Raw genomic sequence first — 25,211 nt, forward strand, 5'->3', positions numbered from 1 at the left:
CTCCAAAAATCTGAATTTCTTAGGTCTCGGCAAAGGCTTCTGTGCAATGTTTTTTTTTTAACTTGGCAAAGACTCACTCACGTAGTTGGTAAAACCACAGATTGGTAAAACGCCATAAGGCACTGTTTTTGGGATTTTTTTTATTCTCAAAAAGAAATATCCTCCCATTATAAAATATGTCAATTAAGTTAAACAATGCTTGAAAATACAAGTTGATTTCAAAATTATTTTAACAAATTTTCTAAAACTGTTCAAGCAATCAAGCTCAAAAAAAAAATCGAAAGTCTTTATGAGGACTTGTATATTCGAACCTCAATTCGAAGGACCACACATTTTGTTCAACTTTCGGAACGATTATTTCCGAAATGTTACATTATCAAAAAATGATTTTATAATCTATCCATTTTTAAATACCTCATCATCTCCCTAGCCTTTTTCTTAACAATGTTGGGGTCGGCTTCCAGTCTAACCGGATGCAGGTGAGTACCAGTTGTTTTACAGGGAGCGACTGCCTATCTGACCTTCCCAACCCAGTTACCCGGGCAACCCAGCACCCCTAGGTAGACTCGTGTCAGACTTTCTGACTATCCGTAACGACATCCAGTCCATGAAAAAATATTTACACAAATACCTATATTACGTAAATATTTTAAAAAAAATCTGTCAGTTCTAACAGTGACGTTTTAAATGCCCACTTATTCAAAGATATATCACACGTTAGAATAAAATAAAAAAACTCCACTCCTCTCTTTACGTGTTTGGGGGATACCTATCCTAATAAAACATTTTATTTTACCACTATGTCGTCGTGATTGATACGGTACATACCAATATGGTACCAAATTTCTGCTTTCTAGTAAGTACCAGTAAAGCAGAATATCATTGAATATCATTGACCGTTAGGTCAATACATGCACATCATTAAATTTAAGTATATGCATGCCTCTGTCACTCGACGTACTTGCGCGTGATAAATGCCTACCGCTCGCTGGGCTACCGGTAGCCCCACGCGGCACAGGGCTTTCGACAGCCGCTCGCGACGCGCGCGTTTTATGTTTATTATTTTTATTTGTGAACATGACGACCTCTGGCCAGTTATGTGCTGTGCTTGGTTGCAGATCAAGTAAGAGCTCTTACACACGAGCGGCATGTTTCCATCGGCAGATGTAACTGCAGCCGTCGACGGGCGTCGGCGGCAACCGTCGACGGCAGCCGCCGACGCCCGTCGACGGCTGCAGTTGTAGTGTGCCGCGTCCGCCATTTTGTCAGTCGACTGCAAATAGTCCAAGAGTGCGCTCGCGCTGCGAATTTGTAAAATGAGTTCTACCGACGAAATTGATAGTGAATTGCTAATTATGGCAGTAAAAAAAACTGCTTGTATTTGGAATTATAAATTGAAAGATTATAGTATTAAAACAATAAAAAAATAGAGCATGGATGGCGGTTTGTGAAGAAGTTGTAAATGATTTTAATAATAAATCCATTTTAAAACTGACTCCTATACTAAGAGAGCAGACGACGGCTGCCGCTGATCTTTGAAGTTGAAATCTCGACGGCTACCGTCGATGCGTCGACGGTTGCCGCCCGACGCTAGTCGACGGCTGCAGTTACCTCTGCCGTTGGGAACATGCCGCTCGTGTGTAAGAGCTCTAAAAGGAAAAATATAAAGCTTTCCTTTTTCCGTTTACCTAGAGATGTAGACAGGTCAGTTATTGTTTATTTTTATTTGGTTTTTAAAATTATCTAATAAACTGAAGAACTATTTTGATTTGTGTAGGTGTATATATAAAGGTTTCCTATTATATATGTATAGGCATTTAGAAATATTTTATACCTATGTATGACATAGGTTTCTACTTTTTAAAGTAAAAATACTTATCTTCTTTGTCATCTTAAAAATAAGCAACTTACTTTAGATACTTAAATTATAGATACTTATAGGTACCTTATACTTAGTTATACATGCAATGATTACCGAGTTTTGTAGCTAAAAACATTTCTAGTATAAGTAGCTACAGTTTTCATCCAACTAAATGGTGGCTTGGAATTGGAACATTGCATATATCGCTGCGCAGAAACCAATTTTGGGTAAATAGGTATGTATCAGCGGTCAGCGGTGTTGTGCCAGGGGTAATAGGTAAGTATAGAATATTTGCGTGTTCTGTGCTCGAAAAGTATGTAGTTGGGCAACTCCATTGATTTGGGAAGTCAGTTACAACAAATAAGCGTAACTTTGTTTCCCTATTTAATTGTAAGAGGCAACCCTACGCTCGCTGTCGGCACGGTCGCGGTCACTGAACTGTGCGCTATCGCATTGAAATAACAATCGAGCGCTGGAGCTTTTAAGGTTCATTTTCTAACGCAGCTATGAATTTGTAGGTAGTTTGGGAACTTGTACCACAGATTATATAATAGTTACTACGTAACAGATAAATCACTCCATACAAAAAGTCCATACCTACTGTTATAAGCACCTACAAGTTCCGCAACTACCTACAAATTCCTAGCTGCGTCATAAAATGAACCTTAAAAGCTCGAACGCTTGATTGTTTATCCAATGCGATAGTGCACAGTTCAGTGACCGCAACCGTGCCGTAGCCGTGCTTAGGGTTGCTTCTTACAATTTATTAATATTTAAGTAGGAATACAAAGTTACGCTTATTTTAAGATAGCCTTTTTTAAAACTGAGTTTTTAAATAAAAAGTAATATCAAGAATATTTTTCTTTAGTTAACTATTGTATTGCCTACTAAAATGGAGTATGGGTACATATTACTAAATATTACCTAATACATAAGCATAGGTAAGTGCTTAAGTAAAGCTTTCGTCAAAATCAAAGGCGGTTTCCAACTATTTTTCGAGCACAAGTGCCATACCCCATATGGTACAACTCCGTCGAGTGTTGATACATACCTAAAATTGGTTTCTGCGTAGCGACACGCGTAATGTTCCGAGTCGTCATTAAGTTGGACCAGAACTATACCTACTTACACTCGAGATGTGTTTTGAGCTACAAAACTCACAATACAGTTCATATAACTAAGTAGGTATCTAAAGTAAAATAAGTACCTAATGATCTCTGTTGTTAAAATCATAAAGTAGATAAGTATTAATTTATTAAAAAAAAAATAGAATTACTAGATAAGTTCATACATATAAAATGGTCGCATATAAACCAACACAACTCAAAATAATCCATCAGTTTGTGAGGTAGCTTAAAAAACCTAATAAAAACCAACAGCATAATATGCCATGAAATAAAAATAATAATATTGGAGCGCGCGCGGCGCGTGTGACAGTTGAAAGCCCTGAGCCGCGTGGGGTTACCGGTAACCCAGCGAGCGGTAGGCATTTATCGCGCGCAAGTACGTCGAGTGACAGAGGCCTGCTTGTACGTGCTTATAACAGTAGGTATGGACTTTTTTGTATGGAGTGATTTATCTATTACGTAGTAACTATTATATAATCTGTGGTATATGTTAATAGTAAATGGATTACAAATTAGGTACTATTTTGTTTAAAAAAAATCGTACTCGTTCGGGGAAAAAATGCAATTTACGCCAAATGTCCGGGTTTTTTTAATGTTTGTCCGGGTTTTGCGAAATTCGAGATGGCAGCCCTAAATTAGAGTAAAAGACGTGTTCTATATGTACCTATACATTGTACGCGCGCGCCACTATTATAGTGGTGCAGGTGTGTGGTGTGGCGTACCTACATTATTATGAGACTCCAAGCATGGGACTGACGATTGTCTGAGTATGAGAATATGAAAGTATTCACAATGTCGGTCTAAATAGTCACACAGTGCGCCGCGTTGTCGCCGTAGATGCCTCCTGAAGTTTTCCTAAATCATAAAGAGAAGGGAAGTCGTGGTGGCATAGTGGGTAAAGGACCAACCTCTCAAGTATGAGGGCGCGGGTTCGATCCCGGGTCAGGCAAGTACCAATGCAACTTTTCTAAGTTTGTATGTACTTCTTAAGTATATCTTAGACACCTTAACTGTGTTTCCGATGACACGTTAAAGTGTAGGTCCCGGCTGTCATTGAACATACTTGGCAGTCGTTATGGAGAAGCTAGGGCCCCGATTCTCCTAAGTTAATAATGTCAAAATCGAATAGAAATCGAATCGCAATATGATCGTAATAGCAGTTTTAACCATATCGGGCATTCTGCTACTAATAAAAGACCAATCGTATTCGATTGACATTTGATTGGTGTGCGATTGGTCTGCTATTTTGATGATTTTGGTCTATACGGTAGTTTACTGTACAATCATTTTGCAATCGTAAATCATTTGCAGACAAAATGATTCATTATTGAATGACAGAAAAGGATAAAAACGTTTATTTCAAAGAAAAAATAGCGGAATGCCACATACGCTTCAATCGTAATCGAGTCGGGATTGGATCTCAGTCGAATCGAGTCGAACGTCAATCGAAGGGCGCTTACGTAAAATTAGGAGAATCGGGCCCCAGTAAGTCTGACGCCAGTCTAAGCAAGGGGTATCGGGTTGCCCGGGTAACTGGGTTGAGGAGGTCAGGGGCCCGATTCTCCTAAGTTAATAATGTCAAAATCGAATAGAAATTGAGTCGCAATATGATCGCAATAGTAGTTTTAACCATATCGGGCATTCTGCTACTAATATAAGACTAATCGTATTCCAACGACATTCGATAGGTTTGCGATTGGTCTGCCATTTTGGTGATTTTGGTTATAGACCAAAATCACCAAAATGGCAAATGGCGGTTGTTTGGTCTACAATCATATTGCAATCGTAAATCATTTGCAGACAAAATGATTCATTATTGAATGACAGAAAATATATATATATATGGTTATAGACCAAAATCACCAAAATGGCAAATGGCGGTTGTTTGGTCTACAATCATATTGCAATCGTAAATCATTTGCAGACAAAATGATTCATTATTGAATGACAGAAAAGGATAAATACGTAATGGGTCACTACCTATCAGTTCAGCAAAATCTTACGGAATTACAGTTTTACAAATTTTTCCGAAATACCGAAAATCTCTACCTTGAAACAGATTTTTAAGCATCTCGTAATGAAAAAATCCTTTTCTAGTACCTATATCATGTAATTCTAATCGAAGTACGACCTTACAACGATTAGAATTCAAAGTCACATTACTTGTATTTAAAATAAAATGCTCTTATTAATTAAAATAGCATTTTTTTGTAATTTTTTAATGAAAATGCACTACTATTGTATCTTTCCAAAATCACCATTAAACAAGCATTTTTTTAAGTTTGTTGTATAAAACTGCCCCATACATTTTTTTTTTCACCACGGTAGGTTAAACTCAAGTGATAAGAAAATAGTTCTGTGCAAATTTAAACAAAAAATTGTATTTCTTGAAAACATTCTCGTTTTTGATAGAAAAAAGACTTATTAATGAGTAAAGTAACCATTCACGAATAATTTGATGTTAAAAAAAGTACTAGAAAAGCTTAAAAATCTGTTTCAAGGTAGAGATTTTTCGGTATTTCGGAAAAATTTGTAAAACTGTAAATCCGTAAGATTTTGCTGAACATATATTGTGTTGTATTGATAGGTAGTGACCCAAGCTATCACCTCCTGCAGTATGCACCTACCAACGCTTTCTCTCCGCCACCCAAAGGTAGACTGGTAGAGAACGCCTAAGGCGTTATGTCCGCCATTGTACTGTATGTGCAAGAAGTATTAAATAAACAAATAAATATGCAGTCGCTTCTTGTAAAGGACTGGTATGTCGTGGTGGATTCGCGTTTCTTGTCATTTTGGCATAATATTCATTGAAATCGGCACCGGTCGCGCCATCTGTCGGTCGTTGGCATCGCCGCGACAGGCACGCCGCTGTTAGTTGAGCGCGGTTTTAGTGCACTGCCTTTTGATTACGTCCAAACTACGCATTTTATTCTCCAGCCGCCAGGTGGCGCTATATGGCGCTGCATTCGTTAGACAACACGTAGTCAGACGGTTTGTTTTTTTACAAGCTCAACAAATCCCGTGTCATCTATACAGGGTTACTGGTAAGTAGACCGCATCCTTTCATGAGGTGATAGTATAGGTCAATACGGACAAATTTGAGCATGGGATACACTGGGCAAAAGTTAACCCGTTTCAAGATAATCGAATTTCAAGATCTTTTCTTAAAAAGTCGTCTAGGTACACGTATAAATTCTTATTATTAGTCAAAAGTCCCGTTATTTGTACATATAAACCTTCCCCTTGAAACACTATCTGATAAAAAAAACCGCATGAAAATCGTCAATCTTTTTGTGAAATTAAGAAGGGGTGGTGATTTGAAAAATTATATGTTTCTAAATGAAAAGTATAATTTCTGTTTTGAATACCACAGTTTCTGAAGAAGACAAAAACCTAATCAAGGAGTTCTGTCGGCTTTTTTGTGCAAGTCTAAATAAAAAGTGGATCGAGTCAAGTAGAAGTAAAAAAACTTTTATGAATCGTGTAAATAATCGCAAGTGGTTGGAAAAAAACATCAACTGGCCTGTTTGTGACAGTGTTGACCTGAGAAGTGACTTGGGTTTTTCGGACGCAGCCTTATCTGAGCCAGTGGATATGAATTCCCATGTTCCTAATCTTGCAGTATGTACTACGGAAGCGGTAACATCTACACTCTACAGAAAAGGAGCACAGAAAACCGGTCGAAGACTCAAGTAATAAGCAAAAGAAGAAGAAAGAAAGAAAGAAAGAAAATACATTTATTCAAAAGAAAGACGTTCTACTTCCATAGTAGAAGAAAATTCCAAGGAAGAGTTGCAGCACTGGAACTTAACAAAATCAAAAGACAACGGCAAAACGAATCTGGCAAAAGTAGTACCTTTCCAGTAATCTAGAAACGCTACTGTCTCTGAAGATAAGTGCTTAGCTCTTTATACATCACTTGCGCTCTCGAGATGGAAGTACTTAGCTCTTCGAAATTTTTTTTCGAAAATTCGGTGACTCGTTTGTTATGCACGTAGACGAGCGCATAAACAAATGAGTCGTCAATCACAATGCAGGTGCCACCGATAACATGCAGTAATAACTAAACCTTTGCCAGAATTACTAGTTGTGAGTACCTATGTGCTATTAAAACTATATATTTAACTAAAAAGAAGGTGAAAACAGCCAAGTGAGACAAAAAATATACTTTGAATTGATTTTAAAAGGCAAAAAATTTCATAGAAAATATTATTTTTTTACCGAATAATTACTCGCGCGGCTGCAGATGGCCGGCGCTGGTATATTTTTTCGTGGATAGGGAATGACCCTAGGTATCATATACTCACGCCATAGACCTAACATATTCGTACAATTGAAGAAAAAAAAATAAACGTGATTCGCTCCATACAAAAAAATCTATTTTTTTTTTTTTCAAACAAACTATCAACTTTAGAAGAAATTTCACAAGAGCAAAAGTTGTTTGGAATATCATGAAGAATCACATAAAAAAATTTCGAATCGATATTGGAACTTTGTTGCCTATGTCCACTAATTTTCAAAATGGATCCACTGTGGGACGTAGGGACAGAAAAAGCGACTTTGTTTTATACTATGTAAAGCTCAAATTCTCTGAGGTCTCGCGTACCCAGGAAAATAGTTCAGTCAGTTTCATACAAGAAAATTTTGGAAGACGGAGTTGGTATTACTTGCTAATCCTTCTGACTGACTAGACTTCTTTAGAAGGAACTTACAATTCCAAACACCTTGTTTTTGTTTTAATTTCGTATCTATACTTAATATTATAAAGCTGAAGTTTGTTTGTTTGTTTGAACGCGCTAATCTTAGGAACTACTGGTCCGATTTGAACAATTCTTTCGAACATTTCTTTAGATAGCCCATTTATCGAGGAAGGCTATAGGCTACTTTTTATCCGGGTTCGTGCAGAGGTTCCCACGGGATGCGGGTGAAACCGCTGGCAGAAGCTAGTACCTAATATGTATTTAGAAGATTTTTCAACCAGATGGTTACAGTTTGGGGGTCGCGGGGGTCGTAATCTTTTTGGCACGCGTTTGACCACAGTTTCACCTGATAGTAGGCAACGATGTGGTGGAAGGTGGAGCTCGCTTGCCTAGAAGCAATCGCTTCACTCTCGACGTGAACCACAGGCTCAAACATGGACTTTAACTCCTTCGCTGGCCGCATTCTTAATTCTACATAAATTGTTAAACGTTTTGTACCCTATGAGTGGTAACTAGTATTTTCATCCATTTAATTCAGGCATCAAAGTTCATAAATATTCCTCAGACCAAGTGTGGGTATGTCCAGCATGTGACGGTGTATCGCCGTGTGTCTGGAGCTCTCTCTCTGATGCTGAGGGAACCGGCTGCGTGGATTTCAATTGTTGTTCCGCCGCACGCTCGCTAAGTATATAATACAACCGAATGAAAACTGGCAGGCTACCAACTCGGCATGGGTGGTCAAGACTTTTGAGCCGCAATTCAATTTTCTAATTAGGTATAATCACCACTTAATAGATCTATTTCTATATCGATTCAAACTAGTATGGTTACTATTCCAACTTCCCAGTCATAGGCTGCTACGCTAAAAACAGAAGAAAAGTAGAAAATTCAAACACTAAAAAGCAAAGAAAAACTATTATAGTGGATCGGCCTAGAAGTCGGTGGCAAAATACACATATGTATCATCATCCACTAGACACCGAATTCTAGGCCGATGCACCTAAGAATACTTTTTTTTGCTTTTCTGTGTTTTTGGGAGTCGGTTTTATTTTTTTGTTGTAAAAAGTTTTTTATTTTTGGCTTTTCAGTGACAAGCATAGTTGTCACTATCCGCATAAGTAGAAAGTTCTCATCAATATCTACAAATAATATAAGCCCAAACACGAGGTAGTTTACATATTCGGTTGTCAAGTTCCCTCGACCTTCTCTGGTCTCCATCATCAGGTCAGCTCCAAACCTTCAGTGTTGCATAGTGTTATCAAACTTACAACTCATTGTTAAGTTTTTAACTTAAGCATGCACGCCTACAATTTTCGAATGTTGCCCTCGATTTCTCAGGGTCCTGATCCTGCCCTGATAATTATGGGACCATCTGGGAGGTAGGTATCAAACAAAAAAAGAATTTAGCAAATCGGTCCAGGCATCTTCTAGTAATCGGTGAATATACATAAAAAAAGGTCCCTAAGAATTGAGAACCTCCTTTTTAGGAAGTCGGTCTAAAATGATGTTAATATACAACATTACAGAAAAATACCGACGGCGCCGAAAAGGTGACTAACAAGTTCAACTATGGAAGTTGTACCGCTCACAAGAAGTTCTTTATAGTATTCAGTGTATTATATTCATATTAAATAAAGTTATCGTATACAATTATCGCGTTTGAATGCCGATTGTTACAAGTAAGTCCTAATTATAACAGTTTAAATAAAATTATACTATTTGCCTTTTATTTTACTGATTCCGAGTCTTTAGACTATGCAAATACAATTATAATTGTATAACTAAATAAAATATAAAATAAATAAATAAATTGTATAACTGCTGAAAACATATTTCACTGGAAAGCTACACTAACCCTGAGTGACACAGGCTATACCTTTTCCCATTTTAGGAATAAGTTTCCACGGAACGCGGGACATGGTAAAACCGTCTTAACAATGATACAAGAAGTAGTCGGGCCATCTTTATCGTCATACATATTTGGCGCAACATTTTGTTATTTTATTTTAACATTTTCGGAAAACTTACACTTACTTATTACTTACTTATTGTTGTATATTATGTGTATGTCTTTTGTTGTGCCAATAAACATTTTTTCTTTCTTTCATACAAGATATTCACTTCTGTTCATGTAAATTGGTAGCATTTGCTGCCTACTTTCCTATCAAATCAAATTATTCATTTATCAACGTTCACACTAAAATACAACATTATTTCTTAAAATCTAGACATACAGTCATGGACACATAATTAAAGACACCCCCCGACTCGAAGTGAAATAAATTGTTGTTAATGAGCTTAAGCACGGTATAAAATTCAATCTAATTATTATTAAAACAAATATCACATTGTGTTCTTTAAATTAAGGACAAAAAATATTTACTGTCTTTAATACTTTAGATAAAACGCTTTATGGGAACTGAACACTAACTTTTGTAGCGGATACTTGGCTGGTCAGCTAATTAAAGACAGTAAATGCTTAGTTAAGAAAAAAAAAACGGAAGATATAGAAATAGTCGCCATACTTTTTTTTGAGTGAGTAAAATATTTATGAGAACTCAAATTTGGGATAATTTAGGTTCTCTTCATTAACATTTTTCATTTTAGTCCAATCAATACGACTAAAACAAAATTTCTGGTAAGTAAAATATTTTAGGCTTTTTTAAATAAAGTTTTATCATGCGGATTCATTCATACCACTTGAACTGTAATAAGAACATGGTAATAAAATTATTATTAAAGTTGCCTTGTTAATGCACTAAAAAACTCAAGGTTTGAGAACAACTGAAAACCGACTTCAAGGAAAACTTATCCGCATTAACAGACTTCATGGTGGTATTATAACGAAAATAGATAACCATTAATATTATTCGGTACTGTTTCGGAGTCATTTGATGCTAAAAGGACGAAAATTGTGTCTGCAGAACTTTAAGATAACAGCCGTGTCGGGAAAACCTGTAGTGCAAAGTGTTTCGGAAGATGTTACTTTTGGAAAAGCACCGCACAGTACTGTAGTTGGCGTTTTCTAGCAAAGGTGAAAATTGCTCCGAACAAGTATTGAAAAATGATTTTTTTATCTGATAGAACAAAGGGATTTGAAGAATTCTAAAAAAATAATTGATTTTAGTCACTTCCAAAACATGTGATGTAACCAAAGTACACCAAGAAAGTTCTCAAACGTAGGAGGCGCAAAATGTTATAGTGTGGGGCTGGTCGCCACTGTTTAGTGAAAGACCCTTCAGAAAGGTATTATTAAAAATAGGCGAATTCAAGTACTATAATATTTCATAAACAAGCATATCGTTATAAGCTAAGCATAATTTACCGGTCATTAGGACTTTCCAAATTAGAAAAGCTCTGAAAAACACTGCAAGGGTAGTAAAAATGACTCTTTAATCGGGCAACTTATGGCGGCTTTGGTTTGGCCTATTGCAAATCCAATGAAATAAAAACTGTTAATAGGCGAAAAATACCATGGCAATAAGTTGTACATGGAACATCGATCAATTTTACACAGATTTTAATTAAGCATGGAAGAAAATCCCCTTAGCGACTTCTGCAAAACTGACCGCTTGCTCGTTCAGGGATGTCGTAATGTTATTGAGGTAAAATGAAATAAACCAAATATTAATAAATATTGGAATGTTTCATTATAGTGTAGGGAATGTTGTTGTAGAAAGGTAACTCCTACTCCTAACTATTTCTTCCCCTGAGCAAATGGAGTGTCTTTAATTAGATGGCCAGGCTTCGTTATGGATCATACCGCCCGGGATTCGGATAAAGCGAAAAAAAACTAGGTGCGGGGGATTATTAAATATAGTCATTAGTTTTAATATTTCACAATGCCTTCTTAAATATTTTAAAATAGAAAAGAAAATTCCCACGGCAATGTAAAAAAAGAAATACAGATGAAATGCCCCGGTAAGTTAAGATTCCAACAGTGTCTTTAATTACGTGTCCATGACTGTATGTGCTAACATTACAATTGCTTGAACAAGGTTAAACCTGTGTCTCAAGCGAAAGAAGAGCTTATTACTTATTTGTTAATTTGACAATGTAATATACATTTTTTTTGTTGTAAATAAAATATTTTATTTACATAGATATAAAACAACACAGAAAAAAAAACTATCCTAGTGAAATAATAACAAAAAAACACTATAGGTCTCTAAATATTCTTTCCCATCCCTGTCTACTGGGATAATAAATTAAATTGCTAATCAATTAATTTAAGTACACATTTTTACTTATACTAATACTTGTTTATTATTGTTTGCGTCAGTAGTTTCATTTACACAGTGTAAGTAGTCCTATATCCAGTACAAATGTGTTTGACACAGGTTTTTTACCTTCATAAATTACTACTTCGCGTGTCTGGATCAAACATAGCCCACAGCCACCCCAGCCTTCATCGTCGCAGAGTGGTTTATATATTCAAGGCTCTGATGACCGTTTACTTTAGACTTTAGAGTTTTGCGCTCCCTGGACGGTCAATTCCCTAGATGCTCAGGTCATTAATATTGGAGATTGCGCAATGATTTTTAGCGACCATTCGCAATTGTCAATATGGCATGGGTTAATAGTCGCGGTCAATGCAAAATTCGTAATATTGGGAATTTTAATGGTTCGTCCAGAGAGCGCCTTTGATAGCTCATTTTATCGAGGGAGGCTACTGGCTATTTCTTGGTTGAAACCGCCAGCTGAAGCTGTTAAAATACTCTAGTTTGTTTCAATTTTCGTTTTATTATAACTACGGCCCCTCAATGCGTAGTCCGTGGCTCGCCACTCATTTGGCGGGTGTTTGCATTAGTCGGTCGAGGTTTATTGTAAGTTTGTATTGTGTGTAGCGACGCGCGAGTGCAGTGTGCCGGTGCAGCTAGCGTGTGGCGACCGTGCGGGGCGCGCGAGGCGGGAGGGGGGGGGGGGAGCGTCGCCTCCAGTCAGCTGTACGCGTCTCCGCGAGCCGACCGACCCCGACTGCCGGCAGTACCGTGCCAACTCCCCGAGTGGAAGGTTGCGTTCGCTGTGGTTTAGACCTTTCACCACGTGTTTACTCTCGTTCAACATTATCATTGTTGATCTAAATATTGTGTTGTTTTTCCAACCAGGCATTTCATAGGGAACCCGCTATTTCATCGAACAGTTATTGTGTATGTATGACGGACAAGTGTGCGAGTTAGCGATGCCTGGCTGGGGACAGTGTACTCGTCGGTGTGATCGGTGATTTCGGCGCGGCCGCTGACATGTCTCGGGTGATCGGTTACTTGGCGGCGTGGAGCGCGCTGTGCGTGGCGGCGGGCGGCGTGAAGCCGACGCCCGTGAGCGTGCCGCGCTGCTGCCCCGCCGGGCAGGCGCTCAGCGCCGACACGCTGCGCCTCGCCGTGCTGCCGGCCGGCGCGGCGCCGTGCGCGCCAGCCGCGCCCGCCGCCTGGACGCCGCGCGTGTACGCGCCGAGCCGCGGCACGCTGCTGGCGCCCGGCTTCCTGCCGCCGCACTGGCGCGTGGTGCAAGGCCAGCTGCCGGCGTGCGAGCCACTGCGCGTGCTGCCCGAGCACGCGGCACCTTACGCTTTGCTCGCTAACAACGGATTTATGCTACTGCGGCGTGCGTCGGCGCCGCTGCCACCCGACCGGTACTGCGCCGACGCGACGGCGGCGCTCGTGTGCGAGGCGGACGCGCCGCTGGAGCCCAGCAAGTGCTGCGCCGAGGGCAGCGCCTTCAACGGCACGAGCTGCGTGGAGGCGGAGGAGCGCGGGCGGGAGGCGCTGGAGGAGCTGCGCGCGCTCAGCAACGGCAGCGTGGGCGTGGGCTGGCCGGCGTGCGCCGAGGGCTCGCGCTACGCCGTTGCGGGCGCGCTGGCGGGCGCGCGGCTGGCGGGCGGCGTGCTGGAGCTGCGCGCGGCGGGCGGCGGCGCGGCGCGCCTGGCGGCGGGCGCGTGGTGCGCTGAGGCGCTGCTGGGCGAGCGCGGCGCGCGCGTGCTGGCGTGCGCGGCGGCGGCGCGTGCGGCGGGCGGCGGCAGCACGCGGCACACGCTGTACGGCGCGGGGCTGGCGGTGGGCGCGGCGTTCCTGGCGGCCACGCTGGCGGCGGGCTTCGCGCTGCCGGCGGCGCACCACGCGCTGCACTGGCGCTGCCAGACGCACTACGTGGCGGCGCTGATGCTGGGCGACGTGCTGCTGGCGGGCACGCAGCTGGCGGGGGACCGCGTGCCGGGAGACCTGTGCCGCGCGCTGGGTGAGCTCGGCGCGAGTGCGAGTGCGAGTGTCGCGAGTGCGAGTGCGAGTCTGACGGCTCTGTTTGTTTCATGTGCGGTGCTGCAGCTGTGTGTATGCATTTCCTGTTCCTGTCGGCGTTCTTCTGGCTGAACACGATGTGCTTCAACATCTGGTGGACTTTCCGGTGAGTAGCTCCTCCTCTTCAATTCTTCCGTCATATGTCGAAGGTCTGTTACTGAACAAGTTCTAAGGAATGCGAGCCCGTTCGCTGTGAGTGTAGTTACCGCGGTGGCAGCAGTCTAATTAGAACAGTTCGATGCGACTATTTTTTTAGTTTGTTTCACTGACACAGTTCTTGGAAATAGAAATGCAGTGCAGCCTGATGTCAAATAGAACACTCTTCCCGAGTAACACCTAGCTAGGCTTAGGCTATATCTTACTGCGGCCGCGGTAAGACGGCTAGTTTCTAATATATAGGTAGGCACCTATAAAGCATTCGTTGTAAGCTTAAAGACGCTGATCCCAGGAGTGACTGGAATGATAAAAAAAGTCTTTATTTATCCAAGAAAAGAATTCAGTGTTTGATATGCCATTGATCGCGATAGGCTTTTTATTTGAGTGCGTGATGTAGGTAGTCGGGATGCGCGGGAGAAACCGCCACCATATCGGTCTACAAAAATGCTAAATAAGAGAATAGTGAATGAATGGTGGGAGTGTGCAGTGACTTCCGGCCGACGTCGCTGGAGCGCGGGCAGGAGCTGTGGCGGCTGCGCGTGTACATGGTGTACGCGTGGGGGGGGCCGCTGCTGCTGGCGGGCGCGGCCGCCGCGCTGGACGCGCTGCCGCCCGTCGCCGCCGCGCCCTTCCTGCGCCCGCGCTTCGCCGTGCAGCGCTGCTGGTTCTACGGCGACATGGAGATCCTCGTCTACTTCTTCGGGCCCGTGGGCGTGCTGCTGCTCGTCAACCTGGCGCTGTTCGTGTCCACCACGCGCCAGCTCACCTGCGGCCTGTGGCGCCGCGACGAGGTCAAGTCCACGTCCGAGCGGTGAGTACCTCCTCGAGCCCGCGCTCTGCTCCGCCGGGCCGCGCTCACTGTCGCTGCTTGCAGGGCGGCGCTGGGGCGAGTCTGCGCCAAGCTGGTGGTGGTGATGGGCGTGACGTGGGGCGCCGACGTGGTGTCGTGGGCGGCGGGCGGTCCCGACTACGTGTGGTACGCCACGGACTTGCTGAACGCGCTGCAGGGCGTCTTCATCTTCCTGGTGGTGGGGTGCCAGCCGCACGCGTGGGCGGCGCTGAAGCGCGCGGCGGCGGCGTGCTGCGCGCGCGGGCGGCCCGGCGCGCGCGCCACGCACTCCTCCACGCACCTGCCCTCCTGCGGCGAGTCGCTCACGCACACCACGCCCGCGCCCGCCGCCGCCGCGCCCGCGCCGCACGCCGCACCGCCGCGCGTCCCCATGGAGACCGTGTGCTGAGTGACACATTCAACTTTGCCCTCTGAGGCTCTCGAGCTTTAATGTACTTTACGTACTTAGTCATAGTGAATATTTATTCTTCAGTATTATTTTGTATTTCCGTAACGATTACGGTCGGTGTTGTCGTAAGATTGACCGCTGATGAAGTGATGACGGACACGAACAGTGCGCCTGATGTGTAGAAGTGTAAATCTGTGTAAATATATGTAATTGCGATATGTGTCTTTTATGTAAGAAAGCGAACGACGAAAGCTCCCGATACGTGAGCTTTGGTGACATCTTGCCCTGTTAGATTGGCTGTTGATCAAAAAATAAATGTTAAACCATTACGTGTAGTTTTACTTAATAGTCGGTGGGTGGGTCGCGCGTTGATATCTTTTGTTCGCGCGCGCCGTCCGCGTCAGTTCGCGTGTCCGCGTCGGCTCGTGGCGCCAAATACCTGCTGAATACACTGAACATATTCAACAACTGTTAACAAGTCTGTTGATGGATACCTCTAGAACTTATGTTGTTAACTTAATAAAAAATCTGTAAAAAAAACTTAAGTTAAACGGTTTTACTTTATGTGCACTGAAAACTAGAAAATAAAAAAAACTGTTAAGTCCTTACCTATAAACCTTCGTAGGTGGTCCCGGTCATATTAGACTAAAATAAAAACGTGGGGCCCATTACCTAACTATTGCTGTAGTACTTTCTTCTAGAGGTATAATAGGTGTGGATTGCATCGACTTACTATAATCGTAACTGGAGATTTTGACAATCAATAATCAGCCGTAGCAGCTTCACCAGCGCACGCCGAGCTCATGATCTACCAAAGTATAAAGATATGCTTTGCCATAGGTAGGATTTCAGAGGGCCCCACGTTTTTATTTTAGTCTAATATGACCGGGACCACCGTAGGTTTATAGGTAAGGACTTAACAGTTTTTTTTATTTTCTAGTTTTCAGTGCACATAAAGTAAAACCGTTTAACTTAAAAGTTTTTTTTACATATTTTTTATTTTATAGTTTTTAGTATTTAATGAAAATGCCTACCGAATATTCCTCATTCTATATATGGGTCAGCAGCGGTGAGGGAGTGCCAGTCTCTTACTGACTAAAACCCGTTGTGTTTCGTCGTAGGCCTTTTTTGTACCAGGACCACGGTAACTCTTTCGAACAATCCCGCAGGCCTGGGCCCCGCTGGGGTTGCTGACAGTATTCTACTTGTGTAGCCCTTTCATTTGATACCCATATTGAGGGGGTTGTGGAAAAAATATGTAATCCGCCATTTTGTACCGGCGGCCATCTTGGATTTACAATGTTATTGATATTACTATATTGTATTGTCATCGGAATTGAAGGTGTGTACCAAATTTCAGATCAATCTGACAACAGGAAGGTACTTAAATTTGAATTACTAAATTTGACCCAAGAATAATAAATAAATAAAAAAAAAAAAACAAACAGGGTGAGCTAAATAAAACCGTTTAAAAACATATCTCATCTAGGTTGTCCGCTACGCGGTACAGAATACGGGTACGCAGGTACAAGACACGAGCTGGAAAAAAAAGAAATAAAATAAAATCATCAATGGATAAATAACCAAAAGTGGATATGTTTATTTCGCAACTGACTTTTAGGCCGATGCACCTAAGAATAGTTTTTTTTTGCTTTTCAGTGCTTTTGGGAGTCAGTTTTATTTTATTGTAAAAAGTTTATTTTCGGCTTTTCAGTGACAAGCATAGTTGTCACTATCCGCATTAGCGGCAAGTTCTCTTCAATGCGAATAAAAACAGGCGCGGCGCAGGCGAGTGAATTGTACTGAAGCGACGCGAGGCAACGAAACGGCGCCTGTTCCACGCCCGCTGCTTTACGTCGCTTGTTTTAGGCCTAATATAAGCCCAAACATGAGGTAGTTTACATATTCAGTTGTCGGGTTCCCTCGATCTTCTCTGGTCTCCATCATCAGGTCAGCTCTAAACCTTCACTGTTGCATAGTGTCTTATTGTCAAGTTTCTAACCTATGCATGCCTATAATTTTCGAAAGTTGCCCTCGATTTCTCAGGGTTCTAATCATCAGATCCTGACCTGATGATTATGGGACCACTTGGAAGGTATACCCTATCAAACAAACAAAGAATTTTGCAAATCGGTCGAGGCGTCTTCGAGTAATCGGTGAACATGGGCGTAGCCACACTGGGGCAAGCTGGGGCACTTGCCCCACCCTGGGCCCTGGCTCTGACCTATAAGGTGTCTGATTAAACATTTTTTTTTACTAACTCTAACTAAAAACATCAACAATCATATGTACTATCCGTAAGTAATTGCACAAAAAAATTGTCGACTTTGAAAAGAGCGCGATCAAAACAAAATACACGCTCGAGTTCCCTAACGTGCGCGGTGCGCGCTTCATTTGAAAGCGAGCCGTATTCCCTAAAAGAATAGTTGCTATGTGGCGTAGCGAGCCGAGCCGTCCATCTAATCCAAAAAATAATGCATTGAAAGAGATGAAATGGTAGACGTGATCAAAATTTCGGAAATGCAATTTTATCCTAGTGTAAAAACCGCGCTCGCTATTTTGCTTGCCCAGCCATTTACGACCTGTACAATAGAACGATCGTTTAGCACAGTGGTTCTTAACCGGTGGTCCGCGGACCACTGGTGGTCCCTGGAGGCATTCCTAGTGTCCGCGAAGCTTAAGCTGCATCTACGCTAGAAGAGTCGAGCACGAGCGGAGCACGAGCCGAACAAAATTCGTCTAGTGTGGACCAACTTACAAGCCTCTAACGACCACGCTCCGAGCATTTCGTTCGTGCTCGGCTGCGTTCCGCCTGTTGTCGGTTTTGCCCTTGTGACGCCCGTTATAAAAAGGGCTTGGTTGGCTGCAATAGCAGCGGCAACTATTATATCGTCCATATTCAATATTATTATATCGTCCATATTCGCCAAGAGCCGTGAAATCACTGCGGAAAACTACGTTCGCGAACAGTGATCGTTGTAGGTTCATTGTACGTCCACACTACTCCACACTATATGCCCTTACTTTTGGCTTTTGTCCTGTGTGTGATTGTTTATTTTCTGTACCTGAAAATATAAACCTCTCAAATTAAGAAATTAACAAGTTTGAGATTAACGGCTCAAGATACAAAAAATCGGAGGGCCTCCCCCGGAGGATAGGTTGACTGCTGCCCCACCCTGAGCCCAAAGCTGGCTACGCCCATGTCGGTGAACATACATAAAAAAAGAAGATCCCGACGAATTGAGAACCTCCTCCTTTTTGGGAAGACGGTTAACAAGTGCATAATGAATAGTGTTGCTGCTGCTTGTGTGCTCAGTGCCTGCAGCGCGCCACTTCTTCCACGCGTTGCCTTAACACTGTCACTAGCCTCAAACGATTATAGTCATAAATAACGACTGTAATACGTGTGCTCGTGGCGCCGCAGGCGTGCCCGGGGCCGGGAGTCAGTACCGCAGCACACGCGCTCCCGACGCAAGCTGATACTGATAACATTGTTTCCCATAAAATATAGTAATGTGTAAACATTTACAATTCCTGAATGTTAGTAACGTGTTGGGCGGACAGACGCCTCACTCGCGTGACAACAGAGCGAGCGCTGGACGTTCGCTGCTGAACATACTCCTCCCTATACATATATTGATTGCCGGAAGGATCGAACTTATAAATAAATGTTCTTTGCTTGTTATTACGGAATTCAGCAAGGCGTGTCTAGGTTAGGAAACTTCAACAGCATAGCATCATTCAAGAGAGCTGATGAGGGCGCGGCGCGGTGCTCGGGTTGCACTACTGCACCTGGACGATATTATCCGCCTCTAGGTTCAGAACTGTTAGCATGTAAAAACAATCACACTTTTCCTATTACAATGCAACACTATCAAGGATCTTGTGATTGTTGTTTTCGGTAATTTGATTGGGCACTCTATGGTCTTTAATCAGCTTACGGCGATAAATCAGAATCGCTTCATTTGGAAGGAATTTTTGTGGCAGTAAAGTTCGCGAGAAACGCCTTGTTCGTGAGTCGGTAACGGTCACGATCTGCTTGACACCGGTGACGCGGGATGCTGCGCGGGCGCCGCCCGATTTCTATTCCGTTAGCGAGTGCGCGCGCTGTCTCTCGCTCCACTCGCTGGAGACGAGCCAGCAGGCTCCGCGCGGCTCCTCAGCTGAGCTGTGCCGTCCTGCCTCGTGCCTGTCTTGTGTCGGTCGGTGTTCAAAGTACCTAAAAACATTAACAGCGACAGATAAACATTACGCGTACACCCGACTCGTCAATTCTTTTGACCACCTCACGCTTCGCGCGCTCACAGGCATAACAATGCTACGTCAGGATTGTCTAAAAGCCGGTTATGGTAAGCAGGTGTTAAAAATCATCAGTGAAAATATGTCGTCGTCGTTGCAGGAAAAAGACTGCTCCAAGACCTTCCCCAAGGTTCGCCACTAAACTTCAACATATTTGTATGATTAGTAAACAATATTGTCAGCTTTTACATTACATTGTTACATTATGAAATCGTTGAGTGAAGCTGTTCGCTACTTGTGCACAATTTGGTTATTCTGTCGTGGGTAGTGCCCGCCGCGACCATTACTGGCGCATTGATTACAGTCGGCGAGTCGAACGATTGCATACCGCAGCTATAGCGCAGGTAACGAGGGAATAGCTTCACACAGAAAACAGTAAACACAACAAATGAAGGGTCTTCCTTAATTGCTGGGATGGTGGCGAATATATGAATGTAGGTATAGGTTTGTACTCTTTGAGACGAGAAGAGCCACACGGTTTGCGGCTCTCCGTCTATTAGCCGCTGCTGACGACTAAATAAACCACCACAAAAATATTTCTTGTACGAGTAACTCTGGAACCTAATGGACCAGCAGGGCGGGCGGGGCGGTGGGTGCGCGGTGAAGGGGGGGGGGGTGTCTGGTGCGCCTGCTGTATTATTCAGGCTGCGTCGCTAAAGGCTGGCACTGCGGTGGTCACTGAAATAGCCGCAAACCGCCTTCCGGCAACATTATTTAATTCTTATATTTACTAGCTTCTGCCAGCGGTCTCACCCGCATTCCGTGGGAACGTTCCGTTCTGCATGAACCTGGGGCCCGATTCTCCTAAGTTAATAATGTCAAAATCGAATAGAAAACGAATCGCAATATGATCGCAATAGCAGTTTTAACCATATCGGGCATTCTGCTACTAATAAAAGACCAATCGTATTCGATTGACATTTGATTGGTGTGCGATTGGTCTGCTATTTTGGTGATTTTGATCTATACGGTAGTTTGCTGTACAATCATTTTGCAATCGTAAATCATTTGCAGACAAAACGATTCATTATTGAATGACAGAAAAGGATAAAAACGTTTATTTCAAAGAAAAAATAGCGGAATGCCACATACGCTTCAATCGTAATCGAGTCGGGATTGGATCTCAGTCGAATCGAGTCGAACGTGAATCGTATGGCGCTTAAGTATAATTAGGAGAATCGGGCCCCTGGATAAAAAGAAGCCTTTATCTGTAAATCGGCTAGATTTTTTTTAGTTTTATTTAGAAACACAACAGCTTATTATTAATGTGGCATTTTTTGTGAAATTTCACCCCACTCTTTATGACCAGCGCAATGCAGTTGCAAAAGGCGAGGACTTTATAACCAAACCTTAACTGGAATCTTACGCATGCGCTGATCATTGACGGCGTGATGATGACAATACACAAAGTTGGACTAGTAGATCCTGAAATTATTCGTATCCGTGTGCGGGAAGTATTTTTCCACAGCAAGCGGAACGTTCCTCCTGAAGAGGAACTAAGATTGCATCTACACGGTTTTGTGGTCTGGTAAAGAACTACAGGATAAATTGATACTTTTTCATAATTACGAAAATCAAAATTATGCACTTCAACGTAACATTTATTGTTTGATTTGATTTATGACACCATCATTTGGGTCTTGTTATGTATTTTGGGTGGAAAGCATTTACAATGATGAACCATGTCGCGATGTGTTGCGGCAGGTCAGTGACCCGGCCCTGCGCCCGCCACGGCTGCGCTTCACATTATCGGCTCACCTCCGCTCTCTGACATTCATTTTAGCGACGCAAAGGGCCTCCTTTCCTATTGACCCTCCCTTCCTATCCATATTGATGAAGGGAAACATATCGCACCACGTAGGTACTTGACTATACACAAATGAGGGTAGAATCAGGTACCCGCTGTGCGGGTAGTTCACGTTACCGGATAAATTGTTTAGAGCTTAGAGACTCAAAAAGATATCATCAAACGACTTTTAGTGGCAAAGTTATGAAACCACTGAATAGTGAAACTACACGACACATGTCTGCACATTATCGGGAGACTGCGGCGGCAACAGACGTGACCATTTTAGCGACGCCTGCGCAATGCAACAAAAGCATCAGCCGATGTGCACGCACGGCGTGCGCGTGAGTCACCGCGCGGGCTCGCCACTGAGCACTCATAATGTCGCGAGTTACGAATGTCACAAGGACACTCCGTTACGTCACCGCAACAACTTCGGGGGTGTCGCGTCGGAAGGTAGAAAGCGATCGCCCCTCGCTATTCATTAATGATCACCATTAGGTACCTACCTACTTCCATTTGAGGTCAGCAAATTTGAATGTTCATATGCATTACGTACGTACTTATAATAAGATATCTGTGGTCATGTAGATATGCCCCGGGATCCCAGGAATATGTTCATATTACCTAAAGTATCTTTTCATCGACTGTTTATCATTATTTATGTTTTAATTTCTATTTTTTTGTCCCTTTACCCGCGAGACACAATTCATTTTCAATAAGACTATATTATAAAACGTATAAAACTATAATCCCTGCAACCAGGGGCAACCAGGGGCAACCAGGGGCAATCAGGGGCAATCGAGGGTTCTTGCGGACTAAACTATGTTACATATAATACTTACATTTATATTTTCTTATTTGTTTCTTAATTAGGTATTCACATAGCTTAATAACTAAAAACTTTGTTAAAGCGAGAAATTAGACACGACTTATTTATTTATTAATCCCGGCAACAGTGGGGGATTTACTCTCGAGGCGAACAGCCCTAAATTACGTGTAATGTTACTGTACCAAAATATTAAATAATAATGGTAAAACAAATCCCATACAACGTGCCCATGTCCATTTACTTATATCAGTTTGCAACGCCCTTGACTCCTTCTTTGAAGAAGTATTTATTTGAGTTTAGACGTGTCTATTTTCGGTTCTTTAGGGAACAAACTTACAAACAAAAATAAAGCCTCCTCTTAATTATATTAGCAAAGATACAGAGATTACTCAAAAATACCACGAGACCAGCAAACTGACAGCATGTAGCACGCGCGGCAATATTTACATCGTTCAGATTGAATCACATAAAAATGACTTCCTTGAGACGGTGGTCGGGAGTGCTCGGCGGTGCACGGGAATGTTTGCTTACGATATAGTATGTAGGTCAGCCAGTATGTTGTTCGAGCGACGCCCACCAGTCTGCGCCGCTCATAGCATTGTCTCACAAATAGATTTTTCGTCAAGGAACAAAATAACTCCGTCACAAGAGTTAGATAGAGTTCTTAAGATAGTGTTAATGTGTCTCGCGCGATGTCAACACTGTCACTGTCGCAGGAATGCAAGGCGCGCGACCGGCCTGTGACGGGTAGGGGGGGGGGGGGTAATTATTAAAATGGCTATATAATGGTAAAAATCAGAATAAAATAAGTAATCATGAAGGCATCACCTCACATCACAGGCAAACATAATGATGGAGCAATAGGTACATACTAAAATGTGTGGAACTGAGACAATTTAATTTGAAGCTGTGCACTGTAGTAACAGTGAGACTATCGAGCGACACACAATAGCACAGCTAACAATGGTGTACGGAGGAGCAGCGGCGACAGTAGCCGCACGTACGAGCGACACGCCGGCGACGCGCCTTCCGCACGTCCTGCGCCGCTAGGGGCTGCAGCCTCGCCCCACATCGCGGGATAGTCTCCGTGAACAAGAACACGTCGCTTTCCAAACATACTGACTGATACATGTCCTTAAGCACTATAAATAAAAAATCGTTTACTACTTTCACTTACACTTGTCTAAGATGGACCATTTAGTAGATATATAGTTCTGGTAATTTATTTCTTATCACATATTTTATGAGTCCTATATGAATGTTCAGCACAACTTGTCTGTTGCCGTAATGTTTGTTGAGTGCAAATTCTGTGATAGTTGGCTAACGCAATGATGGTCACCTGAGTGGACGCAATGCGGCTCTTTGTCACGTTTACTGCGGAAAAGGACAAAGTTCCGAATGCAGTGAGCGCAGTGAGCGCACTGAGCACATTGGGCGCAGGACGACGGCCGACATGTCCTGATGTAATGAAAGGAGTCGCCGTGTGTGCTCCACACACATTCGTTGAAAGCATACTCATGACGCAGCCGAGAAGTTTATAAAATAAAATAAACTGAATATGTTCTTTGTTTAGGAATTAAAACACGAACCGTCTTACCACAAAAACTTTTTAACGTCAGTTTAAGACTTGTCTAAAAAAATGTCAAATTATGACGTTGACATAAGGTTCATTTTGGAGACACATTTTTTTTAGACAAGTGTAAAACAGTTGTTAAAGTTTTTGTAGTAAGGCCAAATATCAATAATATAAAACTATTAAAATCCATCCCTAGACATTTACGATACTATAGATAACTAAATACCTAGTTACTCTATGAAAATGACAAAAATAAGAAAGTCAAAGTCAAAGTCAAATCATTTATTTCATTTAGGCCTTTACAAGCACTTATGAACGTCAAAATTATAACTAAGTTTGATTCTAGTTGCCCATTCCAAAAGTAGCTTCCTATGGAGAAGAACGGGCAAGAAACTCCATGGTTACTCTTTTTAAAAATAATAGGTATTACAGTTTGTATGTATTGATACATACAGTAACAGCATGCGAAGATCATGTAGAATCGCAAAGACAAGTGAGGATAAAATGACAATTAAAATGCTACATGGTGTTCACATTTACAAATTGGTTTATAACGTATTTTAGTTTTATAACGCAACCGCTTTTCGGACTCTATTTTTGTGGCTATTTCTGTAACTCCACTGTATGTTCGTCATTGGATGCTGAACAATTTTAAATTGTTAAATTATTTTTTTTTACCAGACCAACGAAGTGTTTCTGTTATGTATGAAGATGACGTATATTATTAAGAGCTCGTGTAGCAAGTGGTGGCAGGCCGCTGCAGCGGCAGCGTGGTCGCGCCGTGAAGGTCGTTCATTGACCTCGGCCACACATTCTGTCTGACGCGCGCATGCTAGCCCCGGTAAGCGCTCTGCACATTCGCTGAACTCCTCATTAGCTCACAGGATCATGAGCTAGCGCTACCACTATTAGAATTTGAGCGAGGCTATTGCTAGCGTAGTAAAACTTTAATGTCCGGTATTAAGACGAGTGCCCCCCTCTGCCCCCGCACTTACCCGCCGCCGTGTGCTGTTTGATCCGGAGCCGGTTTACGATAATTGTGCGTCCAAACAAATACACACAGCGTTGATTAATACGTCATTAAATGTTGTTTATGGAGAATTCGTGGAAAGTTAGAGACAATAAACTAAAGTAACAGTTTGTGTACATTAATTGATTATTTTTTCGTGTGAGCGTTGAGTTGTTTTCCTCAGTAAATTTACGAAGAGTTTCGCGGCTAGTGGGGCGCGCGGGTAAATCAAGCTCTGTGCGGCCGGTCCGGCGGAGTAGTACGCGGCGCCGAGCATACTGCAAACAACAACATGATGACTATAGCATTCAAATTACTTTGCGACTGAGTGGAC

The 25,211-nt window shown here is 42.5% G+C and overlaps 1 protein-coding gene across 1 annotated transcript; it reads left to right on the top strand.

Moving 5' to 3' along the window:
- The first annotated feature begins 12,615 nt into the window (after positions 1–12,615).
- Positions 12,616–15,704, top strand: LOC124631406 (probable G-protein coupled receptor Mth-like 1). Its single transcript, XM_047165781.1, has 4 exons — positions 12,616–13,922; positions 14,009–14,087; positions 14,625–14,948; positions 15,012–15,704. Exons 1-4 carry the CDS (start codon positions 12,932–12,934, stop codon positions 15,373–15,375), a joined length of 1,758 nt encoding a protein of 585 aa, XP_047021737.1. The 5' UTR covers positions 12,616–12,931; the 3' UTR covers positions 15,376–15,704.
- The last annotated feature ends 9,507 nt before the right edge of the window (positions 15,705–25,211 follow it).

Source organism: Helicoverpa zea, chromosome 6, assembly GCF_022581195.2.
Source record: "Helicoverpa zea isolate HzStark_Cry1AcR chromosome 6, ilHelZeax1.1, whole genome shotgun sequence".
Classification (NCBI taxonomy): Eukaryota; Metazoa; Arthropoda; class Insecta; order Lepidoptera; family Noctuidae; genus Helicoverpa; species Helicoverpa zea.

Coding starts and splice junctions, on each gene's coding strand:
- LOC124631406 (XM_047165781.1), top strand. CDS start 12,932: ATGTCTCGGGTGATCGGTTACTTGGCGGCGTGGAGCGCGCTGTGCGTG. Junction 13,923..14,008: donor AGACCTGTGCCGCGCGCTGG/GTGAGCTCGGCG, acceptor GCGGTGCTGCAG/CTGTGTGTATGCATTTCCTG. Junction 14,088..14,624: donor AACATCTGGTGGACTTTCCG/GTGAGTAGCTCC, acceptor GGGAGTGTGCAG/TGACTTCCGGCCGACGTCGC.